General features: G+C 44.3%; 1 protein-coding gene across 2 annotated transcripts; it reads right to left on the bottom strand.

Moving 5' to 3' along the window:
* Positions 1-7,049: 7,049 nt before the first annotated feature.
* LOC142097281 (sulfotransferase 1C1-like) lies at positions 7,050-23,028 on the bottom strand. 2 transcript variants are annotated; one of them, XM_075178977.1, is made up of 8 exons: positions 22,917-23,028; positions 18,245-18,417; positions 18,016-18,129; positions 15,965-16,062; positions 14,606-14,732; positions 14,186-14,280; positions 13,925-14,105; positions 7,050-7,379 (listed from the first exon to the last, which is right to left on the bottom strand). In XM_075178977.1, exons 2-8 carry the CDS (start codon positions 18,414-18,416, stop codon positions 7,267-7,269), a joined length of 900 nt encoding a protein of 299 aa, XP_075035078.1. In that variant the 5' UTR covers position 18,417; positions 22,917-23,028; the 3' UTR covers positions 7,050-7,266. The 2 variants fall into 2 exon arrangements, with proteins under 2 accessions (XP_075035078.1, XP_075035079.1); XM_075178978.1 differs by lacking the exon at positions 22,917-23,028 and adding an exon at positions 22,282-22,455.
* Between the last annotated feature and the right edge of the window lie 3,390 nt (positions 23,029-26,418).

Below are 26,418 nucleotides of genomic sequence, written 5' to 3' on the forward strand. Positions count from 1 at the left end.
TGCAGATGTGTGGATGAGCAGTCCAAGTGTAGCCAGTGATACACCAATTGAGGATGCCACTTTGGGGTTGAAACAGGATGAGGGGGATATTTGTGTAGCTGATGACGGCGCTAATGAGGTGGTTGATGTTGTTTGTGTAAGTCCTGCATCAGTGGAAGCAGTTCTTGCCAGTGATAAGAAGAAGGACATTGTCATGCCTGGACATAAGACCAAAAAATCCACCTCTTATGTGTGAATTATTTTTACCCAAATCCTGACAACAGTTGTCTAGCCATTTGTAGCATTGTAAAGCCACAGTCAGTAGAGGTAGGGACATTAACCATCTAGGAACCTCATCCATTTTACGCTATTTGAAGAGAGTTCATGGGAAGCTGTTGCTAAAATCAGAAACCTATACTAAAAAATAACAACAAGCAGTCCAGCATCAGCTAGGTCCCTTCTCTCACCTACATCCCGACGCCTGCAATCTACACCCACAACGCCGTCCTCGTCAATATCCTCAGTAGCGATCGGAGTTAGTCCTGCATCCAAGTGGCTAAGACTAGATGACTCCTCCACTAATCTGGATTCCTCAGAAGAATTCTTGAGCGTTAGTACCACTGCTGCTGCTGCTGGGGGTGAATCTTCATCCCAGAAGCAGACCAAAAAGAAGACTACTAGTGGTTTACAACAATTGACTGTTAAATAATCCTTTGCAAGAGGAAGCAAGTATGAAAGCAGTCACCCAGTCGCAAAGCGGATCACAGACGCCATGGCGACTATGCTAGTTTTAGATCTGTGTCCAATATCCACTATTAATGCAGCTGGTTTTAGATAGTTAATTGAGGTCTTGTGTAGATATGAGCGGGCTCGGATATTTGAAATCCGAGCCCACCCGAACGTTGCCGATCCGAGACAGATCCGGGTATTCCCGCCAATTGCAAAACTGAAACCGAGGCTCTGAGTCATAATCCCGCTGTCGGATCTCGCAATACTCGGATCCTATAAATTCCCCGCTAGTCGCCGCCATCTTCACTCTGGCATTGATCAGGGTAGAGGGAGGTTGTGTTAGGTGGTCCTCTGTCCTGCTATATCTCGTGCTGTGCTGTTCAGTTCTGTGCTGTGCTGTGTTCTGCTGTGTTCTGCTCAGTCCAGTGGTGTTGTGTCCTGTGCTCTGTCCTTCTGAGTTCAGTGGTGCTGTTGGGTCCTGTGCTGTGTCCTGTTCAGTCCAGTGGTGCTGTATCCTGTGCTCTGTCCTTCTAAGGGCATTGTTATTTTCCCATTATTCCCAAGTTAAAAAATTTTTTAAAAAAAGTTCTAAAAAAAAAAAAAAAGTAATTATAAAATGTATTTATTTTTTAAAAAAAATATCCAAAAACAATCCTGTAGTATAAGTCCATTGGTACTGCTATATTACAAAGTTCACTGATTCAGCAGTATAAGTCCAGTGGTACTGCTATATTACAAAGTTCACTGATTCAGCAGTATAAGTCCAGTGGTGTGGAGGGCTTACCTGTCCGGGGCCGTCGTCGTTCCTCGGGCGGCGGTTCCCTCGGTTCAGCCGGGAAGGTGAGCCAATCAGGGCTCACCTCCTGGCCATTTTAAAAAGAAGAATGGCGGCGGGCCAATCCGGACCCGCCATGTCATCACGTGGCATCGCGTCGATGCTACGTGACGACGTTAGCGCGGCGCCGACTATTTAAGTCGGCGCGCGCGCCGCCATGTTCAGTTCGTCGGCGGAGAGAGAAAGAAGAGGACGTGTCGCGGAGAGCTGCGGGATCAAGACCAGAAGAGAAGAAGCCAGCGGAGACCAGCAGTGGCGGCAGAGAGCCCTTGTTAGGGCTAAGAGCGCCTCTGCTGCCTGAAGACCGGCGTGATCAAGACAAGAAGCCGGCGGCAGAGCGTGGAAGCAGCGGCAGACGGGGAAGGAGTCCAGAAGAAGCTCCCCGAAGACAGCACCAGGTAAGGCCCTTGCCAGGCAACTCCTCTCCCGGGCCCACGCCCGCAGCACACTCAATAAAGTCGGGCACTAGGCCCGTGGCCACGGTCGGGCACAAGGGCCGCGGGAACAGTGAATTAGGGGCACAAGGCCCAGGGACTTGGGCACTAGGCCCCGACAAAGATAGTGGGCCAGTAGGCCACCTTGTTGAAGGGCACAAGGCCCCGTTGGGCAGTGAGGGGGACACTGAGCCCCAGGTATAAAAGGGCACAAGGCCCTTAGGTAGTTAGTGGCCTAGAGGCCATAGGAAGACCACAGGGCCTGGTTAGGGGCATGTAGCCCGTAGGCTATAAAGGGCACAAGGCCCTCGTTAGTGGGCTCAGAGCCCTGAGATAGAGAGGGGGCTGAGGCCCATTAATCAGAGCACGAGGCTCTGTGTGCATCTGGGCAAGAGGCCCATTGTGTGAAGGGCAGAAGGCCCTGGAGGTGGTGAGATAGAGGCGTGGGAGCCTCGTGAGTGTAGGCGCGGTCCTGTGTGAGGTGAGCACACGTAGTTAGGAGGTACAGTAGAGCGGAGGCTCCTGTGGTGCTGTAGCAACCGGCTGGTTGGCTAACAGCGGTGTGCTCTGGTAAGTAGCTTACAAAGTATTGTATATTGTATTCTGTCTGTGCGGCGGGTATTGTTGAATTACAGTATTTTGGGTGTGCTACGAATTTGTGTCCAGGGGCAAGACATCCGGCCCCCATTAAAGGTAGGCTCATGTTCCTGTGTTGTTCTGTGCTAACCCGTGCTGTGGGGACAAGTGTAGTTACCAGCATACACATAGTCAGGGGAGAACACACGTAGTTTTCCTGTCCCTTAGGTCCCCGGGGTCACACTGGTTACCAGAGGGGGTGGCTGAGTGAGTTGGTGGCAGTGCAGCACACCTTGAGGCAGTTCCATGGGCGGCCGTGGTTCTGGTTGAGGGTCCCCAAGGCCGGTTCCGTGCAGGTGGACCTGTGGTTCCGGACGTAGGGACACGTGTGAGATACCCGAGTACAGGCAGTCGGGCGGTTCAGTTTGATCGGCTGTTCCGTGCTGCAGTCGGCCCGCGGGTTAGTGTGCTGTTCCACTGAGCCTCAGCCGGGCTTGAAGCAGCTGGTCCTTAGGGTCCGTGGGTGACCCCATCGTAAGGAGACAGTCTACTTGGTTAGACCTGGGTGAGGGGGTTAGGAACCGCCCTCCGGTTTAGTCCGTGAACACCGGCTCGTGTTCCCCGTAGTGTGTAAGTGAGCAGTTCCGTTAGTGCACCACACCTAGTTAGTCATAGTGGTTTGACTTAGTTGCGTTGCCGACCATTAGAACGTTGTTAGGGTCGGGTCGCTGTTGTAGTCAGTCCAGTTTTGTGGGTGCCATCTTAGTCTCACTGAATGCGTAGAGGGAGGCTGTGTGTTCTTGTCATCCGCAGGAGTCGGGAAGTTGCAGAGGAACCGGATCGGAAGTGGGAGTGTCCCGGTGAGTATCACGCTCTATTCCCCCTTTCGGTTAGGCCCTCACCGGCAGGTGTGTGAGGTACTTGAGGCGGGATTAGTCCTCGGACTAGTCTTGGTCTTAAGTGCCTGTAGTCCCCCGCGCCTTGGCAAGAGCAAAAGCGAGGAGGCAGCAAGTGGGCTTGGACTGAGAGTGTCCTTGTCCGTTGCCGTATTCTCGGACAGCCCTTACCTGGTAGGCTCGGTTTAACTGTGTTTTCCCTCTTAGGTGTTATCTGCGGGCGTCCGGAGAACTCCCCAATCAGGGACCGAGGTAGGATCCAGTCATCCACGCGGATCGTGGTAAATTCGGAGGTATTAGGAGTTAGTCGCCCTGTGAGGCACATCTCCGTTTAGGGACCTTACAGTGGTACTGCTAAATTACAAAGTTCCCTGATTCAGCAGTATAAGTCCAGTGGTACTCTCCTGTGCCGCATATAATTTTTAAAGGCTTTGCCGAGTGTGTGTGGCTTAGGGGTATGCTCTCTTGTGCTACATACACTGCCCCCTCTGCATCCAGACACACTGCCCCCTCCTCTGCTCTCTGTCACGCTGTCCCCCCTCCTCTGCCCTCTGTCACGCTGTCCCCCCTCCTCTGCCCCTCTCACGCTGTGTCCCCCTCCACTGCCCCTCTCACGCTGTGTCCCCCTCCACTGCCCCTCTCACGCTGTGTCCCCCTCCACTGCCCCTCTCACGCTGTGCCCCTCCTCTGTCCCACTGTGCCCCTCCTCTGCCCCGCTGTCACCTTCCTCTGCCCCTCTCACGCTGTCCCCTCCTCTGCCCTCTGTCCCCCTCCTCTGCTCTCTGTCCCCCCTTCTCTGCACCGCTGTCCCCATCCTCTGCTCTCTGTCCCCCCTTCTCTGCCCCGCGTCAGCCATAAAAAACAGAAAGAACACAGAAACTTACCAATCCGCCAAGCGCAGGGACCCAGCAGCCTCCTCTCTCCCGCAGCAGCTTGTTACTGACGTCGATATTCAGTGACAGCTGCGGGAGAGAGGAGGCTGCTGGGTCCCGGCGCATTGGTAAGCTTCTGTGTTCTTTGTTTTTTTTTTATGTCTGGCCCGCGGCACCCCAGTGACAGCGCCGGGGCACCCCTGGGAGTCGCGGCGCACAGTGTGGGAACCGCCGCTATAGGATATAAAAATCGGATTTCCGTCCTGTTTTTTTTTTTACTCCTTATAAATGTTTTTGAAGTGATTAGGAAAAATTGAGTCTCCTTGGGTAGAATAATCTCCTACTTTTTAATACGGAAAACTAAACTACATGTTTTATTGCAGTATTAAATAAACCGCTCCCACTTTTTACTTATTATCATAAGAAGAGAATAAGTGTCATTTATAAAGTATTGAGTTACTGTCAGACTGACGAATTGGATGGAGCTACTAACTGGTATTGGCGCTATTGAACAAGGAGGCGCAGGGTCCAATGCACCTCTGGTATTCACCGGGGACCCCCTGCAAGGAGGTTTGAGCTTCGCTGCAAAGGGTGCACCGGTCGCGGTTCTCCAGGACAGTTACCAGTGTAGCGGTGGGGTTAGGCCCCACCAACCGGGGCCTAGCAATGGGACGCGCTACTGCGTCTGCTCATGGGAGCGCGGAGATGGCCAGGGGAAGTGGCGTCCCTGTTGCCTAGCAACATGACTTCCCGGCCGGAAGTGACAGGCAGCCGTCCCCACTCTATGGACGAAGGACAATCCTTAAGAGGCGTTAACCCTTCTGCTGCCAGTGGACGTCCCAGCATTCTTCCTACTATTAGCGCTGCTTCTGTTTTACTGGGAATAACTTTTTCAATTTTTACTCTACCTCAGAAGATTTTGTAAGTAAAACCTACCCGTTGCTTAGTAACACTTACCTCTTATTTTGGTAAGTGACTTCTAACGTTTCCAGTAATACCAAATACTTTACTTGAAGTTTGTTGTATGTTTTGCATCATAATAAAATGTTTATGTAATCTGTGTTTGTGTTTATTTCAGGTCACCTTGTTTTAACTAACTGTAATAACTTGCTTTAGTGTTATATTTTAACCATATTTGCCAACTCCCGGAAACAAGTTTCCGGGAGAGGGGGCGTGACTGGAGGGCGGGAGGGCGCGAGACCAATCGCGTCATTTGACGCGATTCTCTGTGAATCACTCCATTTTGGAGGAGGGGGGGGGGGGGTGGTGCGGGCCAAAAATGACGCAATTGGCCTCGCCCCGCCCCCTCCCACCCTCCAAAATGGCGTGATTCACAGAGAATTTCGTCAAGTATGATTTTCACACCAAAGCATTTGTCAACACGCAATACCACAGCCATAGACATGTCCTGTCAGACAATGTGAATATATGCTCTGCCACTAGGGGTGCTGTGGTAAAGACAGTCTACAGCAACCTGAGCTACTCAGCATCACGGGGGTCCTCTAGTGGGGGTCCTGATTAAACGGCCCAATGATATGTAGGACTGAGCTCCACGTAGTACCCCGTGGCCAGTAGTTTGGGGATGTAAACCACTGATGATGTGTGACAATTTACGCCAAAAAAAAGCACTTTTTAGTAAATGTCCCCCATAGTGTGAGTGAATAAGAGTCTGGGCCAATGGTTAAGCCAAGGATAATATGTGACATTCATTGAAGAGGCTACATTTTAAAGAGACAATGTATTTACAGTTAATACTGCAATGCTAATTAAAGAGACGTGTAAAATGTGTGTGAGTCCTGTAATGTTTTACGTTATTGTATTGATTTTTACTCATTCTATTGTTTCTCTTGTGTGTTATTTTAAATATTGTTCTCTTTATATTTTGTTGATTGCACTGTGCTGTGGGCTCTGTGGTGCCTTATAAATAAACAATGATGATGATAATACACCCAAAAAATCTCTCATGCAGGAAACACCTCTAATCATGTTACTGGGGTTTCCTGCGGTCTGTCCCCGGCAGCGGGATGGGGGCTAGCCATGACACAAAAGGGGCTTGATAGGGGAAGGGGGGTGGCCATGCTCCCAAAGGACTACCTAGCTGCTGTCAAGCTCCAGGCTGCCCATTACATACCTCCCTTTCCCCAACATTCCCACTCACAGGACAAACATGTCCCTGGGCAGGGGAGAGCCCTAATATCGGGACTGTCCCACTGAAATCGGAACAGTTGTGAGGTATGATGGTGCCCTATACATCATGCGGATAATGAACTTTGATATTGCTTTTCTCATGTGCTATTAACCATCAGGTGGACCTAGGGGGACACAATATGAGTTGGTGTTGGCTTTACGTGTGGCAACATTTCCGTTCCTTGTCTTCTATAGAATGTTCCACCACAGAGCGAGACAGTGACATTAGTCTAAAGCGTTCAAACCTGACCATGGACCTGAGTGATCCGGTGTACGTTTACATTCATTCTGAACTCATCTGGACTCCATGTTATCATTTACCAATGTAATTTCAATATGATGGAAGCCCCACCTACCGGTCACCATCCCCCCGAGAGGTTTGTACAGAGGAACCTTGGATTATTTTTTCTCAATTTGCCCTTTGCTAGTGAATGTCCCACTATATAATTACTTTTTTTTTCTTTTTCCTACTGATAAGAAAATGTTTACAAACAGACCCAAAAAATATGCAAAACTGGGGATGAGCGACTTTGCTGTAAAAATGATAGTTTGTAATTGCGCTGATTAAGAAATCCAAATTTTACACTGGTATTTACAAATATGAAAGTTTATAAGATATACATGATATCTAATCATGAAATAATGCATCTATACTGATCAATGTAAATTCTTAGGTGGTTCTAGACTTTTTCTTCAGGTTCAGCTTCAATGAAATAGAAGAAAATTCTGCTGATAGCTTCTAACAGCCGCGTTCCTTCTCAGAGCTCAGTGCGGAAGCTTAGTCCGCTGCCGTCCATTTTCTTCTTGTATTCTTCATCAAATAAAATGTTCTGGGAAACCAGGAAATGGTTCTTCCAGTCTCCCACAGTTCCTGAAAATAAAGAAAATGTTATTATCAGTCCACTAATGTGTCAGTACATATCCAAAAATACATAATCACCCACAGTGGTTCCCAGAGCTATGTTGTCTATGCTCTTACTTATCATAGTACAAAACCAGCCTGTACTGCCATCCAGAGTCAGGACATTGTTTTGGACAAAAATGTGATATCCCAATGAAACCCTGAGTACCCCAGGGGTGTGTGTATATATATATATATATATATATATATATGGGAAACCATATATATATATATATATGTGTGTGTGCATTTAGCTATATTTATTTCACTGCATCATTTGGTGTAATGGATTATGGAAACTGATTGTGTCACTATTAAGTGACGTATTAATTTACAATATACAGGGATATAGCCAATGGATGTTGAGTTTAATATTGTACGTTCTGCCAATAACAAAATCATTTTATAGTAATTGTGGTTTTATAACAGTTGAAGTCTGCACAGAAGAAGAGGGGGAGGGGCTCTGACTGGACATGTGACCCCTGAGGCTGACTGGACATGTGACCCCTGATGCTGACTGGACGTGTGACCCCTGAGGCTGACTGGACATGTGACCCCTGAGGCTGACTGGCCATGTGACCCCTGAGGCTGACTGGACATGTGACCCCTGAGGCTGACTGGCCATGTGACCCCTGAGGCTGACTGGACATGTGACCCCTGAGGCTGACTGCACATGTGACCCCTGAGGCTGACTGGACATGTGACCCCTGAGGCTGACTGGACATGTGACCCCTGAGGCTGACTGGACATGTGACCTCTGAGGCTGACTGGACATGTGACCTCTGAGGCTGACTGGCCATGTGACCCCTGAGGCTGACTGGACATGTGACCTCTGAGGCTGACTGGACATGTGACCCCTGAGGCTGACTGGACATGTGACCCCTGAGGCTGACTGGACATGTGACCCCTGAGGCTGACTGGACATGTGACCCCTGAGGCTGACTGGACATGTGACCCCTGAGGCTGACTGGACATGTGACCTCTGAGGCTGACTGGACATGTGACCCCTGAGGCTGACTGGACATGTGACCCCTGAGGCTGACTGGCCATGTGACCCCTGAGGCTGAGGGAACCGCAGCTGAGTTTTGGCGGGAAAGTTCCGTGTTTCAGCTCTGAGAGGACAGGTGGCCATGTTGGATGCCTGAGGAGAGGCTGAGAGCTCAGGAACACGCAGCTGAGTATCCCCAGCAGTGAGAACAAGAGCACCAGGACTTGGGTGAAGTGCTGAGAAGTTAGAAGGTAATTCCCTTCCCCTGCCCTCCCAGCTGTCAGTGTTAGAGTACCACTGACTCACAGACTGGGAAATGTGCAGATTAATCCCAGTGACACTGATCACTGTGCAGTAATAGTTGGTGTGTGTATACATTAATAAATAAATAAATCTATTTACGTGGACTGTGAATGGAGACAGACATTCCCTAATATTAAGTACAGATCTATTTAAAGCATAGTGCAGGTGGGTGTGTGGGGGGCGGAGCTCGAAGAATCGCGCCATTAGCCCCCAAAATAAACATCACTATTCTGAACCAATAAAAACAGGGCGGGCCACTATGATGCGTCCATGACATCACTAGGTCCCGCCCCCTCCGTTTAGTATATACCGCTGGCCAGGATCAGGGAGAATTGCCTGCCCTCCCGGGAGTCCGGGAAGACTCCCAGAAATTCGGGAGTCTCCCAGACATTCCGGGAGAGTAGGCAACTATGACTTAAAGCAACATCAGTGAATATAATCAGTCAAAGTCTTGACTCTAACTCATTCCAATCTTTTTTAAGAAAGGAGAGACTCAAGTAGACAATTAAAACATAACCATTACAGATAATTCATGCTGAGTAAGGACTGAAGTGTTAAAAACCTCTCAGCAGTCGGGTGAAAACTAAACATTGAAAAATACTGATATTGCAGCCAAATCCCCAGGGTCACTAGCACCTGCAGGGAAGAGGTCTCCTCTCCAAGCCTTTAGATATTAAATTGCACATTTCTCATTGACTTAAAAATAGAAAGCCCACGGAAACGAGAAAAAACGAAACCTTTGCAATCTTAAGTGCACCTAGTCTGTGTGATACAGCCAGTTCTAGAGCGTAGAGACAACTCGCCGCAAGCGGCAGAGTTTTACTCACCCGCAGTTAGCACAACGCTAGGTAACTTGGGACAGCTCCTCATGTGCACCACCTCTACAGAAACGTACTGAAATATATTACGGTGAATAAATGTCTAAATTGATATTTACTGCGCAGTAATTTGCTTATAAACAGGATATTATGGTTGTCTTGACAGATCTGTATCTATACTGTGTTGGGTTACGTTATGCAATTATTTACGCAAGGGTTAGCAATTTATTTCGGCAGAGACGTCCGGGGACGCAGTTTGAGTAGAATAAAAGTGTTACTTGTATTGTGAACGGGATTTTCTTTTTACATCATATGTGAATGATTGGAAATTGACATTAACTTGTTAAGAAATTGTAATGTTATTTCCAAACTAATATCAGGGGCCCCCCTCAATTGAAGCTATGTTGGAAGATATTGCTGTTATCTTTACTTTTGTGGATAACCCTCCTTACCTCTCTGGTGTTAAGAGAGTATAAAGAAGCAAACCTGTGAAAAGAATCGCTTTGCCCTGGTAAAGTGCAAATTCACCTTCTTACACTGTACAGCATTTTACGGGGTCATGTTTGTGATCCTCTCCTTAGCAACGTTACACCCAATCACAATCCGCTTTCAACACATCTATTACCATTTTTCGACTGGCATTTGTGGCAATTATTAGCATTTTTTCCTGTGGAAATACTTTGAAATCTCTATATATATTTTTTTACCATCACAGCGTTAGCTATGCTGGGACAGCTGTCACATTCATCTACTTAGTAGCGCTGTTTTTTATGAATAACTCATGAGCAATGTTATCATTTATATTTTCATATATATATATATATATATATATATATATATATATATATATATATATATATATATATATATATATATATGTCTAGTGGCGTGTGTTAGTCTGTCTGTGTGTGGATAAAATAAAACCAAGCTGCAGCGCCACCTGCTGGGCGGAGTTATACACTGACCTACTAAATTCTTAGTGTGTGTGGAAAAAGAAATTCAGAAAGGGCTGAAATTTGGTATACTAAGATGTTTTTAATTTGTTAATTTAATTTGTTAATTGTTAAAAGTGTTTATAAAGATTTAAAAATATATATATATATATTTCTTTAAGGAGAAGTGACAGTTGGGAGTGGTTGGTGGTTGCCGGGGGTGACAGTGGGGAGTGGTTGGTGGTTGCCGGGGGTGACAGAGTGAGAGGGGTGTGATACTCAGGACCGCTGAGAGAGATCCCTGTGTCTGGATAGACATCTGGATAGATGTGGCGATGAAAATGAAGGATGAGGTGATGGAGAAGAATGATGAGGTGGTGACATGTGGACAAAACCACGTTAAAAAAGGGCGCTTACGTCGGGAAGCTTGATTTGACTAGAATGCATGAGTATCATGCACGGGTTAACTTGTGTGTGTGTATATATATATATATATATATATATATATATATATATTTATATTATATGTATACTATATCACAGTGTACTGTGATTTAATTCATGTGGAGTATTTTCCTCTAAAACATTGTTATCTACAGCACTAATAGGTATTTTATAGGTTTTTTATTATCATATTGTAATAAATTTGTACATTTGATGATCCGTGACCCAGATCTTATTTGTTGTTATATATTTTTTTGAGACAGATAGGTCTCCAGCGCTGCATACGTATTTGTATTTACTGTCTGTTTGCTGGTGGGTGCAGCCACCTTGGTTTTTGCAGCAGCTTGACCTCCTGTTTTACATTATTATTTATACTTGTTATTTCTATCTATACTACAGCATCACATTGCTCTTGGTTACTATACTAGCTGATATTACTGCATTGGCGCCATATCAGGGGTTGTTCTGTTTTTTTAGTTGTTACATACAGTAGACAAGCCTCTGGGACTGCCTTGCAGTCTCTGCTTGCCAGTCAACTTCTGTGGGTAAATGTATCAAATAGCAATTTTTGCAGATCGCCAATATCCGGCGACTTTGTGTGGTAAATTTATAGCGGCAAGAGGTGGACTGTAGCCCGTAATTGTACCAATTACTGCAAATCATGTTGATGATGTCCCAACTTTCACTTGTGTAAAACTTGCTTATGAAAGGATCCCTTTTTCCAGTCATCACCCACACATACCAGAGAAGCAAGGAGTCTAAATTAGTAGCCATAAAGCTAAATACCCCTGAGAACCCATTGTGCACCCTTCCATCACTACACAACACCCATGAGGAAAACAGGAAACACACTAATCTATAATTACTAGAGATGAGCGATTCAGCATCAGAAAAATCCGACGTTAGGGATATGAGTTTAACAGAGTCATGCCTCAGTTTCTTGCACCAAAATCAGACCTGAAAAGTTTGGATCTTGTGAGTTTTGGATCAATATCTTTCTTTCAGATATATCCCTCCCTCGTGTTGTCCTCTGCAATTTTAGATGCGAGAGTGCAGGGAGGAGGGTGTCTGCAAAGGTGTACTCCAAAAATCCCGGTTACACTACAGACTACAGTGTTAGGGTGATAAAATGGAACAAAGAAAACAACAAAATAACTGTAATTATTTTAATGCAGTTTATTTCTGCAGAGTCAGTTAGAATAGTTTGCTGATCAATTGGGTTTCAGTCCGTCAGAGAGTTTAAAGTAATGGCTGCTTGTTGTTATCAATTTGTATGTATATATATAATATATATTATTTATACACCACCATCCATTTCCACTCATTGCATTGATCTTTCCTATGCCTCTCTCTGATTCTGGCAAAAGATTTTCTCCTGACTCACTCAGTAAAGGTCTTCTCCATGTCTCTCTCTATTCTTAGGCAACATCCTCTTCTTGACTCTCACCGCACCCTGCAAAGATCTTCTCCTTGACTCTCCCCGCACCCTGCAAAGATCTTCTCCCTGACTCTCACCACACCCTGCAAAGATCTTCTCCTTGACTCTCTCCACACCCTGCAAGGATCTTCTCCCTGACTCTCCCCGCACTCTGCAAAGATCTTCTCCCTGACCTCTCCCCGCACCCTGCAAAGATCTTCTCCCTGACTCTCCCCGCACCCTGCAAAGATCTTTTCCCTGACTCTCCCCGCACCCTGCATAGATCTTCTCCCTGACTCTCTCTGCTCCCTGCACTGATCTTCTCCATCACTATCATTTAGGCCCCTCCTGAATAAAACTAATAGGAAATGAGGGTTCATCTTTGGATTGTGAATTGTCTAGATTTGGTAATTGGGTAGGTCCTAACACATGGATCAAGTGTTTTCCTTCAGGGGTGTTGGGAAGCAATATGCCTGTACCATACGAAATGCAATTGTTCTAAAAGGTAGCCACTTATTTTGAGATTCAATCTGGCCACACACAAGTGGCAAGATTGGACATATCCAATCTTTCATGATTCTGCGTTAGAACAGAATTAACCAACCTGCACATTGGAAAATTATTAACCTTCTAACACCTCTCTAGAGATCTACAGGACAAAGCCCAGCCTCATTGGCTCTGTGAGAGTTAGATCCTGATACAGCTGGTTGAACTTGTTTAGAATACACAGACATTGTGATGTGATGGGCTCTGCCACCTCGTCCCAAAACGCTTTTAATTGTTTTGCTGGTTTTCAGCAACTTGTGGTCACTGACTAGTCATAATGACGCCTCTCTGCAAAACCAGCCACTCGCTGACTGCACATCAATATGATATCTCCATTTACAGAAGGGTAATCACTGCCACCACCAGGCTCCTTCACTGGCACCTGGAACTGCTCACACTTCTTGGGCAATCTGTATCTGGGCAGCACCTCTTTACTGGATGCTCTAGCTGAATCCTTCCTGACTACTTACTGTGGACCAGGACTGTTGGGTAACTGGCAGAGTGTTCAGTCAGGAATGCTGAGCTCAACTGATGACGGTCGGTGGATGGATAATAGTGTTATCCTTTATCTGGTAGTCACAGGAACACAACAGTGCAGGGACATATGTAGTCAAAGGAACAAGCAGGATCTAATAGTAGTTGCGTTTATTCGGTAAGCTCTTATAAGAGTTCCAATGCAATGCAAATATATCATGATTTCTTTTATACAGTTTTTTTTTTTTACACAGGTCCGAGGGTGGAGACCAGTAGCATGCCCCCTTAGCCAATCCGTGCTGACTCTCTTATTTGTCCACAAGGATCAGTCTGGACAGGGGTATGTGTCTGCTCCCTGTCCCTGTTCAGCCGGAAGCCAGCGGGCTCAGCCCCCTCTGGGCACCTGCAACACTTATTTTGGGATGGGAGATCTAATCTTTATCATCTATCTTAAATAATTTCCTGCCGGATATGAATCCCTGCTTAATTCCACCTAACTTCCTGCTCTGGGATTTTATTTTGATATTATTATTTAGTTGAAAAGTGTAAGCGGTTACCTTTTATTTATTGGCTGTTGTTGCACAGTCACATACCTTTGCGCATGAACGTGGAGATGGACGTATCAAATAACGATGTTGGGAGGACACCATAATTGACCATTGGGTTCACCTTCATTGAACTGAAGGAAGTGTGGTGCTGGATCTTCTGTAGAGCTTCTTCAGAAAGATCCTTACCCAAGAATGTCATCACTCTCTGTATCTCACGCTGGGGATCCTGTTGAAGGAATAGCACCGGGTGAAATGTTTTAGAACCGTAAATGACTAAATATAACCGGACACAGACATCTCCATTACCTCGATCATGTCCTCATAGAAGACGTAGAGTATCTGATGCTTGTCTTGTGATTTCCACCATCCAATGACATGATCAAACCAGCTTCCCCAGGAAACTAAGAGAAGAAAACAGTGTTATAACAGAGCACAGGACCTTTCTATAAAGAGGCCCCTGTGATTAATAGCTTGAGCAGCTTATTTCCCCAAGAAGGAGTCAAGAGAAATGTGCACTTCTACACTAAACTAACAAAGTAATGGTTACACCAAGGCAGAAATAGTTTTGATGCTTAGAAATAAAATTAAAGATTAAGTAATATGTGGATCAGTTATTTCCCGAATTTTAAGTGTCACTTAGTAAAAATCAGTAAAACCCCATAGAGCTCACCAAGGATGGCTAAGATATGATAGTTAGTGATATCTGCGATAGTTGAGCTGACCCACCATTTCCAGACAGGAACATTGAAAAGAAATTCTCCCAGGTGCCGGGGTCTGGCATGGTGTTGTCCATCTTGTGGAAGTAATAATAGGAGACCATACAGTCTTTAGGATTCCTCGCCACATATACAATCTGCCAGAGCATTATACAAGATTAATATGTACACTTTATACCAGAAATCCAAATCATTATAATTACAACTTGAGCTTGAGCAATCGAACTAGTATACATGTAATTGTTTAAGGATGCACAACTCCCGACATTCAAACATGCAAAATTGTGACAAAATAACCCACTTTGTAAACACAAGACCCAACCCTTATAGGGTTTCAGTTTTGTGACTGTCTCAACGAAATAGGGAGAGTTGGAAGGTATGGTTAAGGGTTGATTAATTATAATAAATAGAAAATGCTATCTGTTTACAATAACATACATATGAACTAGAAAAATAAACTGGCCCAGAATTCCGTGGAGCGTTGTCCTAAGGTTCCAACTACTTGTTAATGGCTACTGGTACAAGGCACCCTCACATACATTTATACTAATAGGCTACTAACTGAAGGATCACATAGAACACATGTAATTACCAACAGCCTACAGTCTGAAACTAGTGCAATGTTTGTAACTAGCAACTTCCTAGAGCCACAAATTAGTGCTGTACCTGCAATTAAAAGCTGCCTGGAGCCAGAAGCTAGCAGTGTACCTGTAATTACCAACTTCCTGGAAACAGAAACTAGCACTGTACCTGTAATTACCAACTTCCTGGAGACCGAAACTAGTGCTGTACCTTCTATTGCCAACTTCCTAGAGACAGAATCTAGTGCTGTACCTGTAATTACCAGCTGCCTGGAGCCAGAAACTAGCACTGTACCTGTAATTACCAACTTCCTGGAAACAGAAACTAGCACTGTACCTGTAATTACCAACTTCCTGGAAACAGAAACTAGTGCTGCACCTGTAATTACCAACCTCCTGGAAACAGAAACTAGTGCTGTACTTGCTATTACCAACTGTCAATGACGTGAATGAGGGTAAACTAGGTAGTATTGTAGGTGGAAAATATAAAAGTTAAAATTTGTAAATCTGGGGTGCTCCAAAAGCGGTATTAGGTTGGACTTTGATGTGACATTTTTTACTGTTTTTTACCTGAGTATCTGTCAATGTATGTGCAGATTGGTCTAGATAGGGAGGGAGTGTGCCTCTTAAAATGCGTGCGATGGAAAAGTAAGTGTATTTATAAGGAAGCAGCGTGGTTCCGCATTTACCGTGGTTCATAGATGATCCTCTCTGTTCCAAATACGGAGTCCGACAAACTGAATTGTGTGAGACCACCCTATCCATTCTGTGTCCTGTCTTTCACTCACCTTGACGTTCTTCTCCCAGAAGGACGGTGGCATCAGGTGTACGGGCAAATGAGTTTTAAGCAGACGGGGACTCGGCATGGAATTAGCAACCTCCAGAGCTAGAAAACATGATATTTAGTTATTATTCTGCAGAACATACATGACACATATATGCAGTATATAGAGTATGGGACAATGTAACCGCATGTTTAGATAAGCATATTAGAACTGAACATTACTCTACCGGCTGCCATGTATGCCAAATTCACCTTTTCTGTTAGGCTCCATGATTTTGGTAGCCGCATACAGGCACACCCTCTGGGGGCTACAGGTAGTACTACAGTAAGGGGCCTGGGATCACCAGGTGGCCTGATGCCCATGTTCTTTCTGTGTGACCAAGGGGAAATACCCTTGGCCCACAATGACTTTTAACCTGCTTCCTCTCCAGTCAAGTGATGGTGTGACCTCACATCACACTCATCTTCCTGCCGCCGCTGTACAGTGAGAAAGGAGCACACTGCAATCAAACACAGTGTGAGACAGTTTGCATTACAATTTTCCTTGGATCTCTCCAGCGACAGTCTGTAAGTTTAAATGGGTGTGTTGAAGGGGCTGGCCTGTGGGGGATGTCTGATGGGCATATTAATGGCATGTGGCAAGCTTTGATAGGCATGTAAAGGGCATGTGGGAAGGTCTGATGGGCATGTGGGGAGGTCTGAGTGGCCAGTAGGGTAGATTTAGATTATGTGAGATATAAGAGAGCTTGTGGGAGTCTGAGGACATGGTTTGTGTTTTATGGTAAGTGGGGTCTGAAGGCATGTGGGGCTATTTTGGACCACGTGAGAAGTTTGAGTGGCAGGTGGCGGAATTTTGGAGCAAGTGAGGGGCATGTGGGGGCTTTTTGGGATCAGTTATGTGGGTGTACTGAAGTTGTTCTTGGGATAATGTGTGCCACTTTTGCAGGTTGGTTGTATGTATTACATACTACGTGACCTAGGTTATGTTTTGTGTTCACTTACTGATTGGCTTTTCATTTCATATACCTATACATTTTTCAAACAAGCCCCTACATTCCAGGATCCAGACAAGAAACCAGGTGGCTGTGAATACTGCTATAATAGATAGGAGAGAATAACACAGTTCACCAATGGGGAGTGGCTTATCATATGCTTGTTCCATGCGGATGGCTCCACCTCTGTGTCCAACGGGTCTGGGGAAATGGGTGTCAACCATGGGGAGGAGGGGTGCTTTTTCATTTGTACTGGGCCCCATATTTTCTGATGACAGCCCTCCCAGCATACATATTTCTAGTTTTATTATTCCATAAAATACATACAGGTAGTGAACACAAAAATGGAAACACTAATGTAAGTCACTTAATAGGGTGTTAGACCAATACATGTAGCCAGTTTGGCCTCTATGCCCTCATGCCATGTTGGGGCAATGTGTCCCATCACAGAGCCACCAGAAAACACTGTCTGTACACCATTGAACTAACGATCATGCATTACCAGGTCTGATGAGCGGTTTATGCACTGCTACCTAACTATGGTATCCTGCTTTGTGGCATTCTACATGGACTAATTTGAAAGAAACTGGCTGCTGGTGCCAATGGTTGATATTTGCGGTCAATCAATCTGCAGTTTTGCCTTGCACTACTGAATGGGTGGATGTCACGGTCCTGGACTATGCCCTTTGCCACCCTGTTGCTATTTACTGATTATCGTTTCTCTCGGGGGTTCTATGCTGATATCACCTAAGACACGGTTGCAAGTTGAGCTGTCTTGGTCAAGAAACTTCTGATAAATACGCCCCAACAATCACTCCATTTTTAAAGCAACTGAGGTCTTAATAATGGGCAACCAAGACAGCCCAGCATTTTATACATGACCCTGAGCATGCTAGGATATTACTTGTTTCATTAACACACAACCCACATCTATAAAAGAGTTTTTGCTTCCAATATGCTTGTTGTCCCTCATTTACCTAGTTGGTTTAATTTTTTTTGTCCACTACCTGTGTGCATTCCCAGCTTGCTTTACTGTGAAGCATGTGTTTTATAAAGCACTTACATGTGTATGCCATCTCTAGAAATGGCACCCTCACAAAGCAGGGGGCTCGCATGCTCTTCTCTATGGACCCATCCTGAAGTATCATGTCCAAAATCTCCTGTGTCCACGTGGTGCCTGTCAAGAGATCATATAGAGCATCAAACTATATTTTCAGACTCTTTCAGCAATTTGTTCTATTCAATACTCTTACCGCTAAATATCCTTCCCAATGCTATAAAACGTCTCTCACCTGATTTGGGATATGACGCAACCACAATGTCACCATCTCGAGCCTGGAAGTTGTATATTGTGTCCCATACATCACTGATGCTCTGGAGCATTGGGACCCCCTCAACTTCAATAATCGTAGTGTCGCAGTTGCCCATTTCCTGCATGATTTTCTCTGTTATATGTGCATCCATTCTAAGTTAAAAAACCAAAAGTCATCACCATCATCATCACTATCATCATCACCATCACCATCATGATTATCATCATCATCATCATCACCATCATCATTATCATCACCATCATTATCACCATCATCATTATCATCATCACTATCACCATCATCATCATTATCATCACCATCATCACTATCATCATCATCATCACCATCATGATTATCATCATCATCATCATCATCACCATCATCATTATCACCATCATCATTATCATCATCACTATCACCATCATCATCATCATTATCATCATCATCATCACTATCATCATCACCACCATTATCACCACCATCATCATTATCATTACCATCATCATCATCATTATCATCATCATCACCACCATCATTATCATCATCACTATCATCATCATTACCATCATCATCATCATTATCATCATCATCATCACTATCATCATCACCACCATCATCATCATCATTATCATCACCATCATCATTATCATTACCATCATCAGCACCAGCATCACCAGTACCAGGATCATCATCATAATCATCACCACTATCATCATCATCACCCTCATCACCACCATCATCATCATCAACGGCATTACCAGCACCATCACAATCACCACCATTATCATCATCATCATCATCATCATCATCACCACTACCATCATCATCACCATCATCATCATCAACGGCATTACCAGCACCATCACAATTGATCATCATAACCATCATCAACACAATCATCTTCCATCTGCAATGTCATGTGACTACTTCTTTTAGAACAAAACCTCTTGGTGCCAATCAGAGGAACATCCTAACATGTGCCTCACTCTTTAAGTTAACATCAGTAGTGATAATTGCTGGTTCAACGATATGCGATAATGATGACTATCAGCAGCGCTATGTAGCCTCTTCTGATTGGCTGATTGACTCATCCAGCTAATAGCACATAAATCATTAGCATTGTGGCTATAATTATATCAGGTTATGGCTCTCTTTTTTTACGCACATCTTTTACATACATTCAAAGCACAAATACGTTCACCTCTCCATTGAGCCCAATGTGTGCACTTTAATGCATAGTCTCTCTAATATCCAGCCTATGCTCTTTTTCATGTATTTTCACCTGAGGTTTGGAAGAGATACAATTAATTGCAGCAAACCTGTTCTGTTAGTTTAGGCAAACTGTTTTAATTAATCTTCTTAGTGGGATATAGTGATGGAAATGGTGTTATAACTGTAAACTGGATTAAGTAGAGAGCTATGGACAGATAATATCATACTTGCCTACTTTTAGGATCCCAGAGGGAAGGGAAGGTCATGTGACAATTGCAGGAGGGGGAGTGGCGATGCCATCGCGTGGTCCCTGTTATGTATGAAATGCCGACATTCACTGCATTGCTTAGCTGGGCGGCTTAATGGCGCGGTCGCGTCACTAAGCCCCGCCTCCACAAGGATGTGGGAGGTTGGTTACTCTTATGGGAGTCCAGGAGGACTCTCTGAAATTCGGTAGCCTCTCGGAAATTCCAGGAGAGTAGGCAAGTATGAATAATATAGGTACATATCACTGCCTTTCATATTCCTTGGACTTAAGTTAATATTATTTTACAGAGCATTTTAAATTCAAACATTGACATCAACTTCATAAAATACAGTGGGCCTTATCCATCAAGGCACGCATACTGAGCGCAATGTGCGTTTGTTGTAAAACGCACGTATATTGGGTATACGTAAGTCCAACAATGATCAGATCTGAAGATACGTGTGGTGATGAATACGGGTCTAGGTGCGCTCTGATCTACTAGACAGGACACTGCAGGATCCGTCCAATACCCACGTGGAATATAAAGTCATAAAAGAACGAACCGGAAAAAAACTTCAATTAATGTCACCTGTTAATAATAATAAAGCCATTAGGGAAAAAACATAAAAAATAAGTGTTTTTAAAAAACAATAAAAAATGTTTTCCCATGAAACACATTTATTAGGGTGTTATTGATGTTTACTGTACATAAAATTATTTTTTAAAGATGCTGCTGATTCCATACACCTGTTATAACCTGCGTACACAGCTATTATTAATGTGAATGCCACTTAGACTAGATTTGTAGCTGGTGCAAGAGATACAGCTGTAAAACACATACCTGAGAGGTGCTCAGAGCTTGAATGGGACGCGGCTGTGTACGCTCGTGATTGGCTCACCCTTGCTGAACATTGCCTACATACATACGCCCCTTCCCCGGTCTGTTCCCTCCCTAAAACCGTAGGCTGTAGTAAGGGTTCTTTGTGCTCGAAGATGAATTGAATGTGTCAGTGGTCAGTGACGTATTGTCCGTTTTTGGACATGCGCAGTGATTTTGCGGATTGTGCGTTTACGTTCCTTGATGAACCAAGCCCAGTATGGTCACTGTGCATCATACATGAAGAGGAGGAAGATGGAGTAAAGTATATATACGTCAGATACTACAGAATTGGTAAGAAACTTACTGAATTATGATACAATATTGGGGTGTCTGTGATGGATCCCCTGGTTTTGAATCCAGACAGTTTTATGATATGTTGAATTCTGAAGAGCCAGGCTGGATATAGCCACAACGACTTCTATATTGCTGGTATGACAGAGGTTTTATTTCTGACACGCCTGTAATTTACATTTTATATTTTAAATGTGAAACAGATGGCTGCGCTGTACAAATTCCTGGAATTCCCTGCTGCCAGGTCCGGTTACTGCCTGGTTAAATCTATAAACACACTGAGAGGCCCAGAATTTCCTGGGAGAGTAAGCTAATTTGGGATCAGCCATTTTCCAATAGACCCCGTTCCTCTAAGGGTCAGAGAATCAGCACTCATGGGAACTCATGGGAATTATACCTTTACTGTGGGTCCCATCACAGAATACCTCATGACATTTGTGTTTCAGTAGTTGGGACAGAGGACCTGACTCTCAAGTCTGGAAGCACAATGGGCACAATTTCGGTGTTTAAATAGAACATGCAACTTTTGCGTATTCAAATCCAAAAGTTTCTTGAGATACATTACTATTCTAATGAATAGGAGCGGATACACGTTCTATAAACAGCATAGACACACAATTACAGGCGGAAGCAGTTGCACTATGATTACTACATGCAGATTTTCAATAAATTCACATCAGAACGAACATAGTTTTTATATGATCAAAAGTTAAATAACAACTGGTAGCAATATAATAACAAAACGATAAAACAAAAACAAGAGCAAAGTTAAGTATAATTTTTTGAATATAATCCATATATTTGAGTTTTATCTTCATCTATGTTCTAAATATCTAACTAAATAAATAAATCTTTAATGCTTACAGTTGTTGTGTGGTAGCTACTGAGATGCATGCCTATAAACAAAGACTATGCCATGTTGGTCATCCCTATCGTCCGACACTTACACCTGTCCTTTAGCTGGTGGAAAAGATACGACTGAAAACAAGCACGTCCGCACTTGAATCAGGTCCTGCTCCGCGCAAGGTAAAAAGCGGGCGAGCTGGACAGCACCTGAAAAATGGTGCCCTAGGAGCGGAATGGACACCAAGGGGGATATTAACTAAACGGCAGGTTTGAAAAAGTGGAGATGTTGCCAATAGCAACCAATCAGATTCTAGCTGTCATTTTGTAGACTGTAGTAAATAATAACTAAAATCTGATTAGTTGCTATAGACAACACCTCCACTTTTTCAAACCCGCTGTTTAATAAATATACCCCGTGGGGTGCTTCCACCAGCCCTGTCTAGAAGATTTCCACAAACCATAGTGCCCCAAAGCAACTAGCACACAAAATGTCAACCTACGGCACAAACTAGGCTGAGCGGCATTATAATGCATAAAAACCTTTTCAGTGTAGTTGTCCTGGATCCCAGAGTGGAGACAGTTCTGCCAGAAGGGTTCAGAAGAAATACAGTACAGTCAATAAAGCTGGGGCAATGTGCAGCGCAGAGAACTCAAGACGTATTTGGCCCTGAGGGTTCATTTGGGGCCATGTCTGTCTGAAGTCCCTATTTATAAATGTGGAATTGCTGATATCACGAATGATGCATTGTACATGAGCATGGAGGTGAGGGGGGAGGGAGAGTGTACAGCGCAGGTGTAATGAATGCACCATGTATTTACCAAGTGATGCATGATCACATGTAAGAGTAAACAGCTTTCAGAGACCTGTGCTCCTGGTAACAAAGTGTAAGGGCCGGGAAGGAGATCCTGAAGTGAACATGTGGTTAAATATTAACATTTAATTAGGATTTCAGATTAAGCTGATGTTGTCTGCTTTATACTTCACATACTTGTCCTATTTAAGGTGGTTGTATTTTGGTTTTAATGTAATTTTTAGTCTTTGCTTTTGTGATGATTTTTATTCCTCCAAGGGTCGTGAAGCTGTGTGCTGTGAGGTGGAAGCCGTATACTGGAGTTAAGGTAACTCTCAGTGCAGGAGTAGCTGAGACAAGTCAGACACCACCTGTGTCACTCACCTGCCCACTTTCCCTGATTCCCAGAGTCCTTCTTGTCTTCGGTTTATGTTTTTCTCCAAGTTGCAAGTCCTCTGTTCTATAACAAGCACTTCCAGATCTCTTTAACACAGTGTCTTTGTACTCTTACTAATAGAGAGCTTCAAGCATTGCCCTCCTCCATCAACAACACCTACCTCTGACGTATAGTTTAATATACAGACATAGGAGGGTGCATGCCACACATAAATGAAAGTGTTAGACTCCAGGAGGGCTGACGGTGTAGAGATGGGAAACTATATCCGTGATTCTTTGTCAGAGTGAAGGTGTTTGAATAGACTGTAGGACCAGTTAGAAAGATTAAAAAGCTGAGCTGAGCTGAGGATAGAAAAACACAAGGAAACTAAATCTAATTCTCATAGGAGGTAGGAAACAATGGTTTTTGGGAAAAACGAGCAGACTCAGATGAGCGAAGATAAAGTTGTATTTCTGGTTAAGCAGAAGGAGGCAACAACAAGAATCCACACGTGCAAAGTCTCTGGATGAGGAGAGAGAAGAACACACTAGAAGTAAAAATTTAGATATATAACTAAAAGGAGCAGGAAAGGGATTTCTGTTAAGTAACGGGAATATTGATGCAAAGGAGCTAGACATAGGTCCATTTACAGAGGACATAATCCTGGCAGAACTCTCATAAGTCAACTGAGATGCATCCAATAATACTAAAGTAGTTTAAAGGGAGTTGGATATGCTATTAACTGAATTATTCAACAGTCACTATAACAGGAGTAGTCCCAGTGGACTGGAAAAGAGAGAAGTCCTGGAAGTAGTCTGTAACTACAGAGCAGTGAACCTGACATCGGTAGTGGGGAAATGAATGGAAACACTACTGAAAGAAAGGATTGTAGAATATCTCAAGTCCAGAAACTCACAGGTTCCCAATCAGCATGGATTTACTGGGGGGAGATCATGTCAAACAAATCTGAATGATTTGTTTTGGGTGGCTGAGGTAATAGACCATGGTGGAACCATGAATGTCGAAGGCTGATAAATAAATTGGAATGTTTGGGATAGGATTGGGAGGTGGATGAGTGGGTTAGAGGATAGACAACTTGTAGTACATGGAATGTATTCAGAAGAGGGAGAGGTTACCAATGTAGGACCCTTAGGATCTGTACTTCTAGCAGTTTGTTTTGATGCCTTTATTGGTGACATTAATACAAGTGTTCCGTCTGGGTAGCGTTGCCTTGCCAGATTATTGGCTCTAATTGATCAGTGTTTCGCATATCTGTTCTTGCTTCTAGGTGCACCATTTGGCCACTATATGATCACTGCCTGTATACTTGCTACCTGTTGCAATCACCACTTACTCATTAATGACCATTGCTCCAGTTTGACAAATTACCTTGTATTCTTGTTGGTATTGGCTCTGGCCTTCCCATTGCGCAGAGTCTAACGGATCCCCCGGTCTTCTCCAAGAACCGCTGTAAGGCAGCAGGTCGCGGCCCCTAGGTTAGCCCACCGACGTGATAGCTAGGTAGTTTGAGGATGAACGCTTCCGAGAACAGGGTTTAAGGCCACGTCAAGCTGGGTAATTAGCAGAGCCTATCTGCACAGAGATGAGAGCCAGACGTACCTTGCTGCTCCAGAAGAAAGGCACGAGGAGGCTAACACAAGAAGAGTCAGGAACTGTAGCTGTAGGTCGGTACACAGTAGGTCAGCCGGTGCGTATAGCCAGGGATTCAGCAGGAGAATGGTTAATCAGACAAGCTGGGTCGGTACACAGTAGATGAGAAGGAATTCACAAGAAGAAATGCACTGGGGACACACAGGGATCAGAAACAGCCAGGACACTAAGATCACTTGTTGCTCTGACATAGGAGAGTGTCAGAGTGAGGCATAAGGAGGTTTGAATTCCCCGCCTCCAAGATCACATGACTGCGGCAGAGCTACCCTGAAGTATAGGGCTAGAGAGATCGCCGCGGACAAGAAGGAATCCTGACAGTGACTAGTGAAGTAGATAGATAAACAGAAAATGGTCAGATGGTACGGGTTCAAGCAAGCTGGGAGCGAAGTACAGAATCGATATCCAAAGAGGGGAGAGGTCAGAAGCCGAGTGGTAACAGCAGTACAGAAATTGGAATCCAAGAAAATAGTCACAATCAAAGCTGAGTCAGGAACCAAAAATAGCGGGATGCTGGGAACTAGGAGAAGGTAAGCAGGTACTGGACACTGGAGCAGGGTGAAACTTAATACTCTGGCTCCCTAATGGTGCCAGAGTCCTCTTTAAATAGAGAGGTTAATTAGGAGTCTCCGGGAGGCGGTGACATCACAGACAGCCACCGAGGCTCAGGATCGCACCCTGTTGCCTGGCAATGGGGCGCATGCACTATAGCACTGGAAAGACAGCGGGGAAGGAAGATTCCAGTTGTTGAGCAACAGGACATGCCTGGCCAAGGAAGACAGGCGACTGTCCCTGCGCGGCAGCAAGGAAACAGGGATGGTGCCTGACACCATGTATGTATGTATGTGCCTGTCTATCTGTGTGTCCCATGTGTGTGTGTGACATGATAGAGATGGGATACATAGAGCCCTAATTTTAGATGCTTTTCAACACTATCTAGTATATACATATTAAGTTCTATACCTTTATATATCTTTGTATTTTATTAAACGTTGTGAAAAAAGCATCTAAAATTGAGGCTTAAATTAACTGAAACCTATCCAAATCCTTAAAGCTTTGGCAGAGGGGCCAGGAGTGGGGGTACATATTACCAGGGCCCAGGCCGCCGGATTCCTGTTTTCTATTTTTTTCTTTTTTTCTTTCCTTTTTGTTTTTTATCCGTCGTCTTTTCTTTAGTCTGGCAGGGGTGAAGTGGGGTAATGGAGGTTTGTTCACTTCTCCTGGGTCCCCAACCTCTGCGGCCACATATTAAATAGTACCTTTTACTGGCACTGTTTTGACAATAGCAGCTGCCGTACCTGTAGAAGAAGTAGAAAGTGAAACTGTGCTTTCCATATGCATTCCTTGCTCTCACCAAGTGAGGCACAGAGGGGAATACAGGAATGGTAAATGAAAAAGGGAGAGAAGGGATAATAGGGGAAGCTGTCAGGATGAGAGCATAAATCTGATAGGCTGAAATAGAATATTGGATGTCAGGACCCAAAATAAATCTTTGCATGAATATCTAAATTAACCTGATGTTCAACTCAGATAAATGTGTGACCAAATGAGCCCAGGAGGAGGTAATTGACTTAGGCAAACCCTGTGTGCAGAGACCAGCGAAATATATGCAGATCACAGACATCCATTGTATTTGATGCTGTATTTTCCTAGCTAATTGACTTCCTTTCAATAGGTAGTATAAACACAAACTAACCCCTGGGTGTAAATTGGAGAGCCATATGCCTAGGTGCAAATCTTAGAGACTCTGGTATAAAAATCTGCATGGTCTTTATGCCGGTATATAGAAATATGACCTTCAAAGGAAAATGTTGTCATAGTTCATATTTTGGGGAAATCTGG

This window comes from Mixophyes fleayi, chromosome 7 (genome assembly GCF_038048845.1).
Source record: "Mixophyes fleayi isolate aMixFle1 chromosome 7, aMixFle1.hap1, whole genome shotgun sequence".
NCBI classification, from domain to species: Eukaryota; Metazoa; Chordata; class Amphibia; order Anura; family Limnodynastidae; genus Mixophyes; species Mixophyes fleayi.

Coding starts and splice junctions, on each gene's coding strand:
- LOC142097281 (XM_075178977.1), bottom strand. CDS start 18,416: ATGGATGCACATATAACAGAGAAAATCATGCAGGAAATGGGCAACTGC. Junction 16,063..18,015: donor TCTAGAGATGGCATACACAT/GTAAGTGCTTTA, acceptor CATGTTTTCTAG/CTCTGGAGGTTGCTAATTCC. Junction 7,380..13,924: donor CTCCACGTTCATGCGCAAAG/GTATGTGACTGT, acceptor CTTTATTTTCAG/GAACTGTGGGAGACTGGAAG.